An 18,939-nucleotide genomic window follows, 5' to 3' on the forward strand; every position below is an offset into this window, starting at 1 on the left:
CAAGTGTCTATGGGCCAGGCACTTTGATAAGTGCTTTATATGTGTCACCTTTTTTCTTTAATCCTCAGAAGAATTCACTTAGTTATTAACAGGCTTATTTTATAGGTACAGAGCTAGGTTTAGAGTGCTTAAGTAGCTTGACACAGATAACAAGAGCTGGTGCCGGAACACAGCATGGTAGCTTATGCACACTGGGTGTCTGATACAGACTGGACTGAATTAAGTGTCACGGGTGATGAAGGTGACGAGAGTGGGGGGCAGGGTCATTCAGGGAGAACGATGCTAATGAGCCTCTCTTAGCTTCCCTCAACAGAGTCAATAAATTGTTTTTGTTTTCCCATAGTGATTTATATATACACTACTTAGAGCATTTATTCCACAATATCTAACTTTATTTACACAAGCAGTCTCACCTACCAAACTGTGAACTCCTTAAGAAAGAGGACTGTATCAATTTTGTTCAGTAAATGTTTGTTGAATGAATACATAATACAGAGAAGCCAAAGATAATTAGGACTGACTTGATGATTAGAGGAATCATCAGTGACTTTTAAGAACAGTTTCAATATAGTGTCAGAGGTGCAAAATTAAAAAGAATGGACAGCCAGAAAGAGGAGGTAACATAATTTACTCAAAATATTGACTATGGATAATAAATAACTAAATAATAGACGGGGCAGCAGAGCTGGCAGCTGGAAAACAGTGAGGCTAGTCTCAAAGGTTATTTTTTTTCCTTTTCTTTTTTCTTTTTAGTTTTTTTTGGGGGGTGGTAATTAGGTTTGTTTGTTTATTTATTTATTTAATGGAGGTACTGGGGATTGAACCCAGGACCTTGTGCATGTTAAGCACTGTAATCTACCACTTGAGCTATACCCTCACCCCCCTACCAAGGTTATTATAATTATTTGTCCTGAATAAGTTCAGCATAATTAGGCCTGATGGGATCAGGCTATGGAAGAAATAAGAATTCAAAATCATGAGAAAGGAGAGTGGATGGGCATTGACTATTTCACTGGTTCTCAAACCACAGTCGCTGAATCGGTAGCATCAGTATCACCTGTGAACTCATTAGAAATACGAATTTCTGGGCCACACACAAAACCAAACGAATCAGAAACTAAGGGTGGAGTACACTGATAAGTGTTTTAAATACCGGCAAAAAAATTCTGATGCCACCTCCAGGCGATTCTGATGCATGCCGAAGTTTGAGAACAACTCAATTTCTCTGAAGGAAGTTTCCAGGCAAGAAGACGCCTGGTAACTGTCCACAGCCTGCCTGGGCCTTCTCATAATTACTTTCACATATAACAAGCTGAAGTGCCAACATGATTTCAAAGCTTAGTGTCAATTTAAAACTAGAGAGGAACTATCTCGCAATCTGTGGCATCTGAAGGACAGATTCACTCGGAATGTTCTTGATTAATTTACATTAAAAATGAGACCGATTTTGTATCATAATTTACCATCTATTTATACAAGAGTAGATGACTTAAACAGGATGTTCTATGCTGTGAAGATTCTAAATACATCATTCATAAGTCTTCTAAACTGTCCCTCATTCTTAACCTAAAATTGTATTGAAAATACATTTACTGGATGGACCTAGAGATGATCATACTAAATGAAGTAAGTCAGACAAAGACAAATATCATATGATATCACTTATATATGGAATCTAAAAAATGACACAAATGAACATATTTACAAAATAGAAACATACTCACAGACATAGAAAACAAGCTTATGGTTACCAAAGGGGAAAGGCAGGGGGATAAATAAGGAGTTTCAGATTAGCAGATACTAACTATTATATATAAAATAGATAAACAACAAGGTCCTACAGTAAAGCAAAGGGAACTATATTCAATACCTTGTAATAGCCTATAATTGAAAAGAATATGTGTATGTATATACAACCAAATCACTATACTACACACAAGAAACTAATACAACATTGTAAATCCATTATACTTCAATAAAAACAAAAACAGACTTAAATGACGCTGTAATGTGTCTCATCTACTCTGTATTATCAGAGGGATGGACTAGTAACCCAGAAGACCATTCAAGCTTTCCAACTCTAACTCAAGCTGCTAGCTCACCTCTTACTGGCAAATCTGAATTACTGTTTAACTATTTAGTCAAGAGTTTTTGAATCAGAATAACAAATTTCAGTTGTGGACATCAGGTTTCAATGCTTTCCATAAAAAGCCTCACACTGCAAATGTTTTTCACCAGTCCTAATTTCAGAGCTAACGGGTACTGGCTCTAAGGAAACAAATGCCGTGAGTCATACGCGAAACAGAGTTCCCTCATACGAACATGCAAAGATCAGACCACAGTGGGTGCAGGGAAAGAGAGAGGGTGAAAGGGGGAAGCATCATCCCTGCCCAGGACACAGGCACATTAGGATACTGCATTTCCTACGTGGGCAACCCCGTTTGGGCCAGAAGGCCAAGAGTAAGAGGCGTTCAGGAATTACTGTACATTATATAGGAGTACTGCTGTGCACCGTATGTCCTGACCTAAAGAAATCTTACACCCGACTTGCAGAGTGGCACAGAGTATTCAGAATGACTGAATAAGCAGATAACCAGCCAGCTGCCAGAGAACATTCTCTTCCTGAAAGAAGCAAGAACGTGCAGGAGGAACACCAGGCTTTCTTCCATGAATTGCCATAGAATGAATATTTATCAGAAATGAAACTGATTTTCACATAAAGGATGTAAGAAATGCAGTGGTAAGGCAGAGTGGCTATTACTTAGGGAAACACTGCAGGACACATTTAAGCAGGTCTAAGAGTATTAAAACTTCAGTGTGATGGAATCTAAAAAATACAACAAACTTGTGAATATGACAAAAGAACAGCAGACTCACAGATACAGAGAACAAACTAGTGGTTACCAGTGGGGAGTGGGAAGGGGTGCTGGGCAAGCTAGGGCTAGAGGATTAAGAGGAACAAGCTATTATGTGTAAAATAAATAACCTACAAGGAGATATTGTACAACAGTGGGAACATAGCCAATGCTTTATAATAAGTATAAACGGAGTAGAACCTTTAAAAATTGTGAATTACTATATTGTACACTTGTAATTTATATAATACTGTACATCAACTGTACTTCACTGAAAAAAGAAAAAACTTCATTGTTAGATAAAAGTCCATGTTTCTAGATGGCATCTGAAGGAAGGCCTTTCTAGACACACCCCCTCCTTTTTCCCCCTGGTGTTTATACAAATGGTCCCATGAAGTCAGCAAACCCATCAACAGGTCCTTTACTCAGGAAAGCTCAGAACTGCCTAATCCCTGTGTGTCACAGAGAGCGGCCTGACAGCAACGCTACGCGATACTCATTTATATTGGATTGTCCTTGCAGAGAAAGGAGGTAGTGAAACGCAGTGAAGGAACCTGGTTGAATCATTGACATTAACCCAACTAAACTACCAGTACGATCAGATCATTCAACTTCATGTCTTTTGGCAAAACTATTTTCCCTAATCATGGCTTCTTTTTTCCCTATTATATTTGTATATTCATGGAACAGTTACTATTTAAGCAATCATGAATGCTCCAGTGCATATATCAAAACAGCTACCACTGCACGCCAGTCCTGGTACAGCACGTGAATTCTAATGTCAGTCTCCTTCATTTAAACAAAATTAAGTTCTGTGCTTTTTGCCAAGGGTTGTTTACAAATTATTGCGTTCTTCGCCACCACCACACACTGCAGCAACACTGAGAAAGATAATGTATTTTTAAGGATTGCAATTACCATAAAGACAGTAGCTCTGTAGCTACGACCAGACAGGTTTAATCCATGCTTTCCTGGCTTTCTTTTCCGGGTGCTACGCAACCAGGGCTGACGCTAATTTGGCTAAATGTAATTTCACAGTGGAAAGATGTCTTCATTCTTTACATACTCCTGGTGGTCCCTTTTGTACATTCTCAATTTTGGCATCCTAATGGCGTTGCCAACAATAAGGGAACAGATGATATCAGTTGGGTAAAAGTCAAGCAATTTAAGAGTTTCACACTTGTTAGTGTAATGGATGGCAGCACTCTGTGGAAGGAGACCTTAAACTTGAAAGCATGACAACATTCAATGACATAAGGATTCATCTCAATGGCCACCTTCAGGCCCCGCCGGGCAATGGTGATGTTAGTTTCCCAGAGAAGATAAATTTTGCTTTCTTGCCAACCCTGTCCCACCTCTCAGCACTTTTCCCTCCTAGCCCTACTTGTTCAAGAACACCCTGCATATACACTAGCCCCAAGTAGCCAGGACCAGTGGCAAATCAACAACCAGTTGTCCTAATTTTAGGAAAGGCCAGAAGGAATGAATGAATTTTGCCTATACTTCAGAAAGAAAAGCTGGTCGGGCACTTTCAAGTGCTCTTAGTTAATCAACCTGCCTAGAGCAGGCTTACTGAATAGAAATTCTTCTGAGAATAGTTTTAACAAAAAATCAAATTCTTTTAAATTGGTACAGAAATAGTTTACAAGCATGTATAGATCCCTAAGGTTTTAAGTAGCTTCCTCTTAGAAATGGTTTAAGCATTTAACTAAAACTTGTCACTTTTATTGTCATGACTATTTTACTTAACAAAACTGTACTATATGTATGAGGCTTTGAGAGTGGGAGGAAGAGTTTTGGTTTTATTTGTTTTTTTTTTTTTTCCTTCTGTATGTGGCTTTAAAGATGATCACTACCACCAAAATGGTGTATAGAACTGATCTTGCTATGTATATACAGTGGAAACCAATGACTTTTGGCAGTGCAACATTAGTTGTTTTAGCAATATAAGAACAACTATTTTGAAGGCCCAAGATACGTAATACTGCTAAAGCATAATTCAAATCTGGCACTGAGGAGCAACTGTTGAAGAGGTGAGTTACATGACTCTACTGATGTTTGTAGCTGTATCAATGCATTCATTTCTACTACTGTATACTATTCCACCATATGAATATAGCTAATTTTAGTTATATTCTCATGTTGAACATTTCCATTATTTAGTTTCCATTTTGGGGAGGTGGGGGAATCCTTATTACTGATGTTATTATAGATAATGCTGCTGTGGACATTCTTTTATTATAGTAAAATATATATATATATATATAAAACAAAGTTTTACCATTTTAACCATTTTTAAGTGTATAGTTAAATGGCATTAAGTATATTCAACACTGTTGTGCAACCATCACCACCGTCTACCTCCAGAACATTTTCACCTTCCCATACTGAAACTGTGGACCCATTAAACAGTAACTCCCCATCCCCCTCACCCCCTTAGCCCCTAGCCACCACTACTTTACTTTCTGTCCCTATGAATTTGTCTATCCTAGCTACTTCAATTAAGTGGAACTATCAATATTGGTCCTAATGTGTCTGACTTATTTCACTCAGCATAATGTCTTCAAGGTTCATCCATGCTGCAGGAAGTACCAGAACTTCCTTCTTTTTAAAGGCTGAATAATATTCCATTGTATCTATAGACCACATTTTGTTTATCCATTCATCTGTCAGTGGACACTTAGGTTACTCCCACCTTTGGCTATTGTGAATAATGCTGCTATGAAGACTGGTGTACAAATATGTGTTCAAGTCCCTGCTTTCAATTCTCTATGTGCACACCCAGAAGTGGAATGCTGCCTCATCTGATAATTTCATGTTTAAGTTTTTTAGCAACTACCATACTGTTTCCCTACCATTTTACATTCACACAAGCAATGCTCAACGGTTCTGATTTCTCCATTTTCTCACTAACACTTTTCATTTTCTGTTTCTTAGGTAGTAGCCATCCTAATGGATATGAAGTGGTACCCCATTCTGGTTTTGATTCCTATTTCTCAATGACTAGTGATGCTGAGTGTCTTTTCATCAGCTTATTTCTTTAAAGAAATGTCTTTTGCCCATTTTTAGTTAGGTTGCTTGTTTTTGATGTTCTTGTTGTTCAGTTGTAGAAGTCCTTTATACATTTTGGATATCAACCCTTTATCAGATACATGATTTAGAAGCATTTTCTCCCATTCTGTGGGTTGTTCTTTTATTCTATTGACAGTGTCCTTTGATGCTGTCATTATCCTTGTACATGTCTCCAGAGTCCTTATGTAAGAGCTTATCTACAGAATATACTAGGAGTGGTATTTCTGGGTATTGTATCTTCAGCATTTCTAGATAGTATCAAATGGTTTTCCAAAATAGAGGTACCAAGTTATATTCTCACCAGCAGCTCCCTTTGACACATATTCTTACTCATACTTGACACTGTCAGAATTTTAAAATGTTGCCAATCTCACAGGTATGAAATGATATCTCATTATGGTTTAAGTTAATTATAGGTGTGAATATACAATGGCACAAGCACTTTAGAAAACAGTATCTTTTAAAAATTAAACCTATACATTCCATAATACATAGCATTCCCACTCCTAGGTATTTACCCCAGATAAATGAAATTTATGTCTTGTACATGAATATTAATAGCAGCATTATTTGTAATAGATAAAAAGTAGAAACAACCTAAATGTCTGTCAACTGATGAATGGAAATGTGGGATATTCATAAAATGGAATATTATCCAGTAATAAAAATGAACTACTGATATGCACCATAACATTGTGCTACATGGAAGCCACAGCAAATATAAAGTAATACACAAGACTGCATTACTGGATGATTCCCTTCATATGAAATTCTAGAAAAAGGCAAAATGATAGTGACAGAAAACAAACCAGCAGTTGCCTGGAGCTGGGAGTGAGGACTGATTGCAAAGGGGCATGAAAAACCTACAGGTTGATGGAACTATGTTCTGTCTTGATTATAGGTTACATAACTGTCTACGAATAACAAAATTCATCAGACTGTACACTTAAAAATGAGTGAATTTGATTGTATGTCAATTATATTTTGGTAAAGTCACTTTAAAAAAATTATAGGTGAAGTTAAAATCTCTCTTGGTTGTGAACACATTTTACTTCTGAAATAATTAACACAGCAAACCAAGTCTTAGTAGATGCTTTCAGAAATTGATGAGTACCCTGGCCTTTCTAGTGTATTTCATGAAGGCTGAAGCTTGTAAACAAAGGGATCTGAATGGACTGGGCTGTGATTGATGAAAAATCCTTGGAATCGTGCATCCGCATCTCTTCCCAAATCTTTGACTAGTTTACAATGCTTTTCAATCTCCTTCAACACAGGCTTCCAAGTAAAATATTCTGTTTTAATATATAAGTGTCTAGCTATTTGCTTGAACTTTAAGATTGAGTTCCTTTTTCTAAACAGACAGCTTCTGAATAGCTTTTCTTTTCTCATACTAAGTTGTCTGGATCCTAGAGTGACCTCTTATACAGAGCATTAAACAGTGAGTTTCTTCATTCTTATTTAATTTATCTGAAAAATCTTATGACATTCTCTTGTTAAAAGAAATATTATTTGACTTTTTTGTCCAATTAGCAAATAACAGAGGGTACAGATATGTAATAGTCATAGAGTAGTACCATTATGTTACTGTTTATGAACAAGTACTAATTTTATCCAAAATTTTTAAAATAATAACATTTAACTATAGAAAGCAGGTAGAAATTTATGAGAAGCAGTTTTAAAGATACTCTTACTGGAGCATAAAAGGGAAGAGACTATTCTGAGAATACAGATTAAAAAAGAAGATGACGGAAATAAGAAAGAAAAAATGAATGGCAAGTCTTTGTGCCTGTCACCATGACAGACGCCAGGAAAAGCAAAATCGAAGCTTTTGTTTGGGGGAGAGAAGTTAAGCACATGTTGTAAATAAGGCTCGTACTGTGCTTGTCCTTTCTAAAGAAAGGGGCAGCTTTACAGTATGGGCTGTCAGCTAACAGAGTACTTGGCTATCTTATAGTTAGTTAACCAGTATTTACAGCAACCTAGATTATTCTTCCTGTGTGCTGTTATATACGAGCCATATCCTCCTGCACCTCACCCCATTTCTCCCTATTCCCCTCCCTGTCTCTCATCTTAGTGTTACAATGTTCTATATTTGGCAACTAGCTCATCAGGCCCTCAAGGACTAGAAGATGTAGGTCTTACTTCTCTTTATCCCTGCAAATCATGTAGCATAGGGTTAACAGAAAATAATCAACAAATGGGCCAACTTGCTGCCCAATACTAGCTACAAAGTATTTATATGTATATATAAATTGCTCATAGATTGCCTACAATCATCACAGGGATAACTGGATGTTCAGAGTTTGGTTTGAATTATTAACTGCTTATTAACCCCTTCCATGGTCATCAGCCCTCTTTCTTAAAGTTATGCCATGCCTTCATTAGTATGGTTTCACTGGACAAGAAAATCAGTTTGTAAGATGATCAGTCGCATTCAGTCACAGTTGTCACATTTTTTGAACAACAGTCTCATCCAGGGTCAAAATCCCCTTCGAACAGAGCTTTGATAGACTAAAAAAGCATTTGTTTTCAAACTCACTAATTATATTCACTAAATGCGGTTTGTGTTGTCAACTTTCCCCCACTGTGAGAATTACAAAATCAGTCATAAGATTAAACTCAGAAAATGACTACAGCAATTCACAGAATACTAAGCCAGCTGGGTTCATTTAAATCCTCTATGGAAACAGTCTTTGTGGTGAACCTAGTAAGACCTACAGCTAGTCCCATAAATCATCATTTTTGGTTTTTTTTTTTTTTTGGTCTGCTCCAATGCTGAAATTGTTTATTGCCACCCCTGATATATGGGAGACTTATCAAGAACAAAAAAAAAAAAAAAAAAAGAAAAGAAAAGGTTTTTGTAAACTAGAGAATTATCTCTGCCAGCCATACTACCCAATAGAACAGTTAACTGTATCCATTACTGTTTAGTTACAATGACTTCAACGAATACAGTTATGGTAAAGTATTAAGTTGATCATCTTTTTCATATCAGTGTTAAGAGGATAAAATTTTTTTAAATGAAAGAAAATACAGATGTATTCATTTTTTTGTTTCCTTAAAATGCGTCTGAGTGGGGAGGATGTAGCTCAGTGGTAGAGTGACTGCTTAGCACTCACAAGGTCTTGGCTTCAATCCCCAGTACCTCCATTAACAAACCAACCAACCAATCAACCAACCAACAAACCTAATTACCTCCTCCCACAAAAAAATGCATCTGTATTTAATAACTCATAAACCAAGCCATATGCGAGTCCTCTCATGGAAACAAATTACACTCCTCACTATAGTTCTGTATACAAATATATATTGTTGGTTTTTTAATAATTATTATTGGCAGAAGATAAAGAAGAAAACCTGACAACTCTTACTTTGCATTTTAAAAGCTCTTTACAAGTTTGTCAAGTTATGTATAAGAAGAAATATATATTATCCAATTCTGAAAATCATTGCTGACATCTTCTCACTTCTTCATTCTCTTTCTTATTTTGTCTCTCAATCTCTCTCTTACTCTTGCTGTACACAAACACACACACACACATATACACACACACAGACACACACACACGCCCACCCCCACACTTTTTGGCTTGGTCTGGCTTTTAATTCCTTTTTTCTTGGTTCTTTCCCTAATATAAAAGTTGCAAAAATTGGAAACTCTTCCTTATCAAAAAGACCATGTGTTTGCAGAGGGGAGTACGATAACTGGGCATAGCTAGTCCACAACACAAGTGTGTATGTAGGTACGATATATATTCATGTTACCCTCAGAGCAGGTTATCTGGACATATGGGAGAAGGATTTAATTGTAACATAGACATTAAAACCCAGGACTGTAACATAAGCTTCACAATATTAAGAATTACAGTTAAGGACCTTGGTGTGTATGTGTGTGTATGTGTTTAGAGAACAGAACATCGTCACATATATAAGTAAAATAGAAAAAAAAATCGAAAGGACAAAAAAAAAATCAATGTCTCCAAAGCAGCTGATATTGACAAGGAATACTAATCAAGTCTGCACGAGACAAATTACATTTACAAGCTACTGTTCTCCAGAGAATTTAATAAACTGAAAATTGGGGGGTATAATGAAGTTTTCACACAGCCGAAACTATGGTGTTGTAAATGTGATGATATCTAAACAGATGTAATCAAATTCTGAGAAAACAAACAAGTGTTACATTTAAAGTATTAGCTGACTAATTTGCAGCAATGAATGTAAATTAATGAATATTTCAACTTAGAGAAAAATCCTTAAATAAGCTCATGGGACCTCTGTATTTTTAGAGGCAAGTAGGAGGATAAAGGTGTAAGTTTGTTTCTTTCCATCAGAGCTCAAGATTTCAAAAAACGTATTCGGATGGACATACTCTTTCATAACTATATCCATTTGAAGAAGCACATCTACAAAACTGGTTAATTCCCGTGCCTCACATGATCATGTAGTTTCACCTCTGCTGACATAGCAGGTAGTCTTTTCTCCCATCTCAATCCTGTAATGTAGGCTGCAGAGAAGAAGAAAGATATCATGCCTCTCCACATTAACATCAATCTGGAAAATGTTGGGACCATTTGGAAAAACCAAAGAAAATTTTCTTAGACAAAAGCACCTCTGAAGACAGAAACACACACCACCTCCACCAAGTTTTCTTTCCACTTAAGGAGTCAGTCTGTATGTGCAGACCACTGTAGTACAGTACATAGAGAGACGAGGTACCCTACATCTTAGTGGTGGGAAAAGAGCTGATGTTCAAACTGAAGCACAATCTTGAAACCACATCGTAGCGTATTTACGGGATTACAAAATCAGGGAGACGTGCTCATATGTTTCCAACTTTTAGAGGGCTACATTTTTGAAGAGAAACTCAGAAGTAGCCTGTGTTTTGTTTAGATTTTAATGGCATGAAGGGCACTGAAGGTGGGTATTTTTGGATTGGATTTCTGAACTGGTATCCAGGAACCTGATGACTGGAGAAATCAGATGACTGAAGTTATCTTTTAGTATTACCTTTAGTATTTGCTGATGTGCACAAGTTCACATGCACTGATTAACAGAATGCGCTTTAGGACATGTATTGAGTAACATGGGAATTAAAAGAGCTCATAGAGAATTGTTACTTTAAAAAATAAATTTTGAGTTCTGTAAGTATGGACACTTCTGCACTTACTGACTCAAATAATGTTAATGCTTGCTCTTTGAAAATCACAAATTTGGGTATATTGATTTTCATGAAGAACTACGGGAAACAAAAACCCTTGACACAATTATAGAAACTGAATCTAAAATGTCACCACCGACACAGTAACACAATGGTACAACATTCATCTTTAAGCTTAAGAAACTATGCAGTGGTTCTCCATGATGAAAGCCCATTAAGTACAATACAATAAACCACAATGGATTTAAATAAAAGGTCAACCATCAAATAAGCTGAACAAAGGAAACCATTTAAAATTAAGAATGATATCCTGTCCTTATGTCATTCTATGGTGCTTAGTTATTTCAGAAGTCTACAATGGTGAATGCTCTTGCTTCAATAATGAGGCACAGACAAATCCTTAACTTGAGAAGTTTGTGTCTATTGGCCATGAATTATGAACGAATGGTACAGAGCATCACTATACTATGCAATGACATTTAAAAATGCAAAGTAACATGAATGAGCTCCTCTATATTTTGCTGTATGTTGGGTCTTATATCACCAATTACAACCAGTGACTGAGGGAGATCAACTGAAAGCTCTTTGCTGCAAAGAGCCCCACAGGAAGAGAGCTTAAAGGACCCACAGGGAAAAAAAAAAAAAGAAAGCCTGGAAAGAGAACCTAACATTCCATCCAACCCTGTTCTTGATAGAGAATCTAACCTTCCCCTACACGGATTTTTTTCCAAGACAAATTATATCCCTCAAAGCAATTTTCTTCTCAGTAAATTATCAATCACATTTTCCCCCAAAATCCAAATAATGCCAAACACTGTCTTACAGGAAAAAACATATTTGAGTGAAGCAATGGAGATCATCAAATTCTAAAAGTACCTTGAGCCGCTGAAATAATTTGAGTCCCAGGAAAAGATTCTAACTCTGCCTCTGAGTTATCTGCCTACTCAGTGATCCTGGGTAAGCCATCTCTCTGAAGAACAAATCCTCATTTATAAAATTTGCACTGAGAAGAGCAGCCAACCTTGCCTACACAAAACTGTTAGGGTCTGAAAGCCTATACATGCAAAGTAAGTGACTGCTTTACAATTATTCAGATTATTAGATGCTATTTTATTACAAGTATATAGGCTCTACTGCCTGGATACGTTAAAATCTATTTGGGGAAGAGAAACTTTCTATTAAGAGTTCTACAATTACTTCTGATTGAATTTGCATTAAAAAAAAAAAAGACAGATCTTCATTTTACAAGTTACTGGAGTCAAGAAAATCCACATGTGGTTTTCCCCATTTTCAGAAGTCTGTAAGTGGCAGAATTGATTCTGAAATGCTTCCTTGAAATGAGCCACATATAACCACACATTCTGTTATAATGCAGTGGGAGGTAGTGTGTCACAAGGTTTCGGACACAGAAAACCGAGATTTAAGCCCAAACTTGAACATTTACTAGCCTTCTGATCTTGGAAAAATTGCATAACTTCACTGTGTTAGAGCAGGCAGATGGCTAGATATGAACAGAGAAAGGAGGGCACAGGCCAAATGGCAGGAAATCATACAACTTGTGAACAATGGGGGGGTCCTTGGGCAGATAGAGAAAAGGAATTTCTGGACTAAGAGGAAACCACAAGTTTTGGGGTGACAAGGGTCCTAGAGGCAGACAAAGAAAGGTGGGATAAAGCAGGAACTTCCAGTGCCCACATGTAAGCTTTTGCTCATTATGCCCTCATTTTAATAAAATTTGCCTTGCAGATAATAAGTACCCATCATACACTGATTCCATGACACTTCCTATCAAGAATAAATAAGGACAAAAATCCCTCCTCCTCTCAGGAGGGTGGAGCTGGGATGGAAATCAGGGAATACAATCTCAAACCACTCCTTCTCCAATGAATATTCCACTTACTCATTTTTATACTCTATGTAACCAGCTTCCCAAAGAAACTTAGGGCAGCTACTCACCTGAGTCTGCCCACTTTCCCGTTGAGAGTGTCCTATCACTTAATAAATCCTCACTTTACTTTCTTGACTTCTGTATTTTGTCTCTGAATTCTTTCTGTGATGAGACAAGAACCTACTCATCTTGGATTTAATTCTCTAATTTGCAAAATGAGGTGAATAATAATAAACTCTGAATCACAAGGAAAGCATTTTATAAACTGTAAAATCACAGGCAACCACATGTGTAGTCCTGGCTGTGCTGTCAATCAAAGTTCTTTGCCCTCTCTTGGACAAGGGGTAGTCTTATAATCTACACCAGGCCTATCAGTCTCTCTTCCTAATTAGAATTTGAATCAAACACAGGGAAAGGAGGAGGAAAATGGCTAGAGCTAATATATCCCAAAGGCAATTTCCTGGAAAGACTTTCCATTCATACCTGCTCTCTGCATTCTCAAAGCTGCCAGAGTTGCTGCCCTTTTAAAGGCCAAGTTCTTCAGCCTTTCCTCAGTTTCTGGCTGAGTTTCTCCCAATAAACTCCATTTTTTGCTGAAATCAGGCAGTCACTTTCTGTTGCTTGCAAACAAAGATCCTTAGCTGATATACCCACAAAGCTAGGGAATGCTAAGTATTTTTAAATGTTTTGTTCTTATGTAGATTGTATATGTTATTATTGACTGAAAACATATACAACACATGACCCTAATATAAGATTGCTATTGGCTAGAATTTTAATAACCAATGGGCAAGCAAGAGCCAAGCTAACACTGGAAACTCATCTGCATGGAAATAATTTTCATTACAGTTCAGCACCATGGTTTGGTGACTCACAAAGTGATAATACACTTCTGCAAATAAACAAATCATTTTGTGGTGAGAGCGGTACTTACAATAATGATACCCTTTAGTGATATTTGACATTTAGGTTAACCTGCCTGTTTTCCTTTTCTCCTCAAATATTATAGGAGCCAATTGTGATCATCTAAATTTTTTAATATTACTTTACTACAGGATACATTTAAGTTTAACTGCTTATGTCATGGTTCCTTTTTAACTAGGTAAATATTTTAACATGATCTATAGCTTCTTGTGAAAAGTGGTGAATTACAGTTTTAAATTCGCTGAGAAAGGAAATTATCATTAGAATAATTTAGTTAGGTAAATGGTATCATTTAAAAAGCATAATCAGTACTCTACAAAGAAAGTTCCCTCTGCTATTTATTTAAGTGAAAAAAAAACACTAAGAAAAATCAACGAAGTAATCTTTTATAATATTACTGGAATTTAATATCAATTCTAGCTAATCGTGTATCAGTAGCTAGTTGATTCAGTTCCAAACAGATTACAAACCTAAGCTAACTACTTCTATGTACTTCAGTAAATTTCTATCATTTTAGACATTTATATCTACTCAGAACTCTTTGTATTCCCAGCAACATCCTTTTAACCCTAGACAGTGTGGGAATACCATGCATGTATATGATATTTTTCTATCTTAATGACAAGTATTTCCCTGAAGATAAAAATCCTCCTGAAAAGTGGGGGAAAGGAGGGGACTTTAAAACATTGACCTCTTTCTCTTTTAGAACATCTATTACTACATGATAGTATTTCCCACAAGATTATTTTTTATTTTATTTGAAGTCGGCAAAAGTCTTTGTGCTGAATCCTTTGAGCATACCTCTAGTGATAGATGTCAGAGCAGCGTTGTGTGGAAGAACTTTTATTTGACAGGGAGATGACAGGAAGAAGCCTCTCTCCAAAATATAAGATACAACTGTAAAATCCTTCTGTGAGATTAATATAATCTTTTGTTCCTATGTATAAATGACTTTTTCATTCTTGCTTCAAAAAACACAGTTCATGGAATTCACTTGAATAGTGTGAAACTAAGACACTTAAAAAAGGTACATATTTATTCAAATTAGGGTAACATGTTCTAAATGTCTTTTTTATATGAATTAAATGTGAAAGAGGTAGTAATACAAACTTCCAAGGACCTTTTCTTTTAATTTATAATATTTGCATAATGATCAACCAAGAACACTTTAAGATTCACTCACTGTGCACACAACATACACTCTAAACAAGGAGCATCTTGATAAGAGATGCTTTTATTAGTATTGAGTATATGACATGCAATGCAGTGAGAAAGTCTTAAATATTTAGTTTTATCCTACAAGTCTGGCTGTGAGTTATTCTAATTTATTATAATTATCAAATAAATTTATTAAATTATCAAATAATATCACATGTTCCCTAATAAGAGGGACTAAAAATGGTTTTTTTTTTTACAAAATCTAACATGCCAGATGATCTTTCCTAACTTCATTACTTTCTTTCCTTACACCCCTCAAAAATAAATCAGGGGTAAACAGATACAATTCCATTATGCATCCTATTATCTACAAATGTTATTCTTAATGTCTATCTGGGTTAGAACTACCAGGAGCAAATCATTTTTGATACATATTAAAATGTTAGTCCATGTATATGCAATGCACACCTATTTAATGCATGAATACAAAAGAAATTTATATCTATTCCTATATTGGGGATTTTTGTAATAACATACTTCAAGAACTAGCCAAAGTTCTGTAATGTTTTCAGATGTGAGAGGGTGGAAAAAGTAAAGCACGGTGAGATGTCAAAGACAGATTGCCTGTTTTCAGATTTATTTTTGTCTCAAGCTTTCTTACAGGCCTTCACCTCAGAGTCTGTTCAGTTTACTTCCTGAAACACAGATCTTTTCCTTGAATAAGGTGGTTTGCTCTAACCTAGAAATGGACATGTACAATCACATTTGCATTTCTCTTTTTCTGTTTGCCTTTCACAAGAACTAAAACCTCAAAAATAATCCTATGAAATGGCCCAGTCAAAATAAGATGGTTATCACTTGATTTTTAAAAACTTTTAGTTAATGCTCAAGGTACATAGTATAAGCTTAACAACACAACACTCTTCAACAATAAAGTATATTATTTCCTTAAAGGAGAATAAACAAAGCATATTTAAAAGGAAATTTCTGGCTATTTACCTCATTGAATTTAGTTCCCCAAATACTTTCTGGAGAGACAAAATAAGTACAAAGGGATTAAAATATAAGATTGCATCTACTTTATAAAAGCTAGTATTTTTGATCTAAAACTAGCAAGAGTCAAGTACTACAATACAAAAGAACTTGTAGTCTTGGAGATTTCACTGCAGTAAGATTTTAAAAAATTATCTGCCTGTTTTAATTGAGATATAATTCACATGCCATAAAATTCATCCTTTTAAAGCATCCTTTTTTCAGCTGATGTACTACTGCTGTTTAGAGTGACCCCTCTCACAGATGAGAGTACTGTTGTAAATTGGTATGATAAAATATTACCTTACCTTACAAAGAAAGTTGATCTTAAAACCCAAGGACTGGGCATTTCTTGAGCCTGAGTTCATGTAGTTTCCAACCAAAAGAACTAACTCTAAGAGTCTGTTAAAGCTTTCACTTTTCTTCAGTTCTTCACAGGCAAGAGTTACAGCTATGATACTCGGTTTGATGTTGTTTACGTGTTCTTCAAATGTAAGCTTGAAAAGAATGCTATTGAGACGAGGCCGTAACATTTTCACTGAGCTCATCTGTAAGATAAGGAATGCTGTATAAGAATATATATTTAAAATCTGTTATTTTTTTTCTCTAGCAGAAATCATTTTATAGACAATACTATAAAATTTCTGCAGAAAATAAATTCTCTGCAGCTTTTAGTGAAGATTATTCTTGTTTGTTTTATACATCCCTAAGGAACATTTTTATCAAAGTTTAGAAAACAGTTAGCTATTCAGTTAAAAAAAATGAACTCACCCTTATGGCGTTAAGAAAATATTATTGAAGCTAAACAGTTGCTATATGTTAATTGCATAATCATTAGTCATCAACAGCATTTAAACTGCCAAAAATCTGACCGTGAGGCAAACTATGTAAATTTACAAACATGACATTGAGTTGAATGAATAGCTGGGCCACATATAAAAAATGTACATGATGACAGAAAAATGTAAGTGGAACCACATTTCCTAAAAGAAGTACCTATTACTATGCTGTTTGAAATCAGAGGACGAGCTCTGATTGAGCATTTAATGATTTTAAACCTATGATTTCTACTCATAAAATATATTAAATATTTATGTACACTCTAAAGAATTTCACCTACTCAACAAACTGTTGATGTTAAATAATTAAGTCATGGTAAAATCACACGAGCTTACTTTTAAGGACCTTATTCAAGAATTCTATATTGGTTTTCTTCAAAACAGCTCAACTTGGGTTTTAATTACTTGTTTCATAGTATTGGTGTACATTCTCTATTCCTTGTGGTATAGCTCCTATGGTAATAATTTCTTTTAGTCTTTAATTTCCTGTAACTCTAAGTCATTTAACTAGTTTTCACTTGCCAAATGAATTTTGGGAGAGAGGTAGAGGGAGGGTAAACACCTAGGAACATACACAAGCATACACATACACACCATGAACAGAAATTATTAACAACTCTATTTATTTGTTTTTACTCTTATAGCTTAGTTTCTTGAATACAAATGCCAGGCACAGATTAGGCACTGAGATATCTGTAGATAACATGAAAACAGTGACAATATGAACAAAAGTCCTTAAACCACAAAGTACCCTTCAAAAGCAGCAAACGAGCTGTTGAATAGACCATATCTGCTCTAATATAGAAGCAAAGCCTAGTCCATTATTTTTCCTCTTTGAAATGAATCTGCCCATTAACCATGGGTGTCTGCCTCTCCAAAAATTAACCTTTGCCTTCTGCTAATCCCCTTATATGCTTTCATGCTTTTTATAGGCAGATGTATAAAAGTGTGCTGGGACTATCCACCTGTTAATATCTTTATGTAGGTCTTATCACTTATTACTAGCTGTTTTGGATGTGATCGGGGTAATACACAAACCATCCTACTGTTTTTTTCAGCACTTGCGTGGTAAGGATAAGACACACCATCTAGTCACAAAAATTTTCCAATACAGCCTAAAACTCATAACATAGTCACTTGAAAACTATATCTGGTGATAAAACCAGTATATGACTCTAAATGGGTAACAGAAATTAAGTGCTGGAGACGTTCACTGAAGGAAGAGAAAACTTCAAACTCTATGATATGACTACAATGTTTTAACAACGGCTTCACACAGAGGGGATACAAATGGATAAATGGATAAAAAGTAAACAAGAAAAGAGAGGTGGGGAAAGAGGGATTGAAAGAGACAGAGAAAAAACAAACACAAACAGGAACCAAAAGGAAGTTGTAGAGAGGAGTGATGTGAGAAAAGGTTTATATGTTAGGAATATATGAGGTATACACCCAGGGGCAGAATTTGGATCAAAATACCTCAAAAGTCCATGTAAAGGCCACAAAATTGGAAGCTAGAGGGGAGGGTATAGCTCAGTGGTAGAGCACATGCTTAGCATGCATGAGGTCCTGGGTTCAATCTCCAGTACCTCCAGTAAAAATAAATAAACCTAATTACATCCTCCCTGCCAAAAAATACTAAAATAATGCAATAATAAATAAATAAATATAATAAATAAATATATTTTTAAAAAAGAAACTAAAAAAAAAATCTACTCTAAAAAAATTGGAAGCTAACCACATCAAGGTCTACGTCTCCATGAATGTGCAAATCTCCTTATGTGAGTTTCTGTGGGAATCTGAGTTTCTATATGTGTTTTTCTGCCTTTATTTTTGCCTCTACCACTGTCTCCAAATCCCCTCCCAATTTTTTTTTTTCCTTTCCTTTCACTGTTAACTGGTTATCATTAGCACAGAAGCATGTTCTCTATCATTTTATATGTTTAAGGGGTAGTTTTTCAGTCTCCCAGGTGGTTAAAAAAGCCACAGAACTACTGTGACCAGGCCCTAGAC

At 35.7% G+C, this 18,939-nt stretch overlaps 1 protein-coding gene across 3 annotated transcripts in view; it reads right to left on the bottom strand.

Annotated features, from left to right (window-relative positions):
- Positions 1-18,939, bottom strand: part of DIAPH2 (diaphanous related formin 2) — a 798,971-nt gene that overhangs the window by 391,828 nt on the left and 388,204 nt on the right. For all 3 annotated transcript variants that reach the window (XM_064482987.1, XM_064482986.1, XM_064482985.1), the window contains one exon: positions 16,399-16,638. In XM_064482987.1, coding sequence (XP_064339057.1) covers positions 16,399-16,638 — 240 coding nt within the window. The remainder of the gene's footprint in view (positions 1-16,398; positions 16,639-18,939) is intronic.

The sequence above is a fragment of the Camelus dromedarius genome, chromosome X (genome assembly GCF_036321535.1).
Source record: "Camelus dromedarius isolate mCamDro1 chromosome X, mCamDro1.pat, whole genome shotgun sequence".
Classification (NCBI taxonomy): Eukaryota; Metazoa; Chordata; class Mammalia; order Artiodactyla; family Camelidae; genus Camelus; species Camelus dromedarius.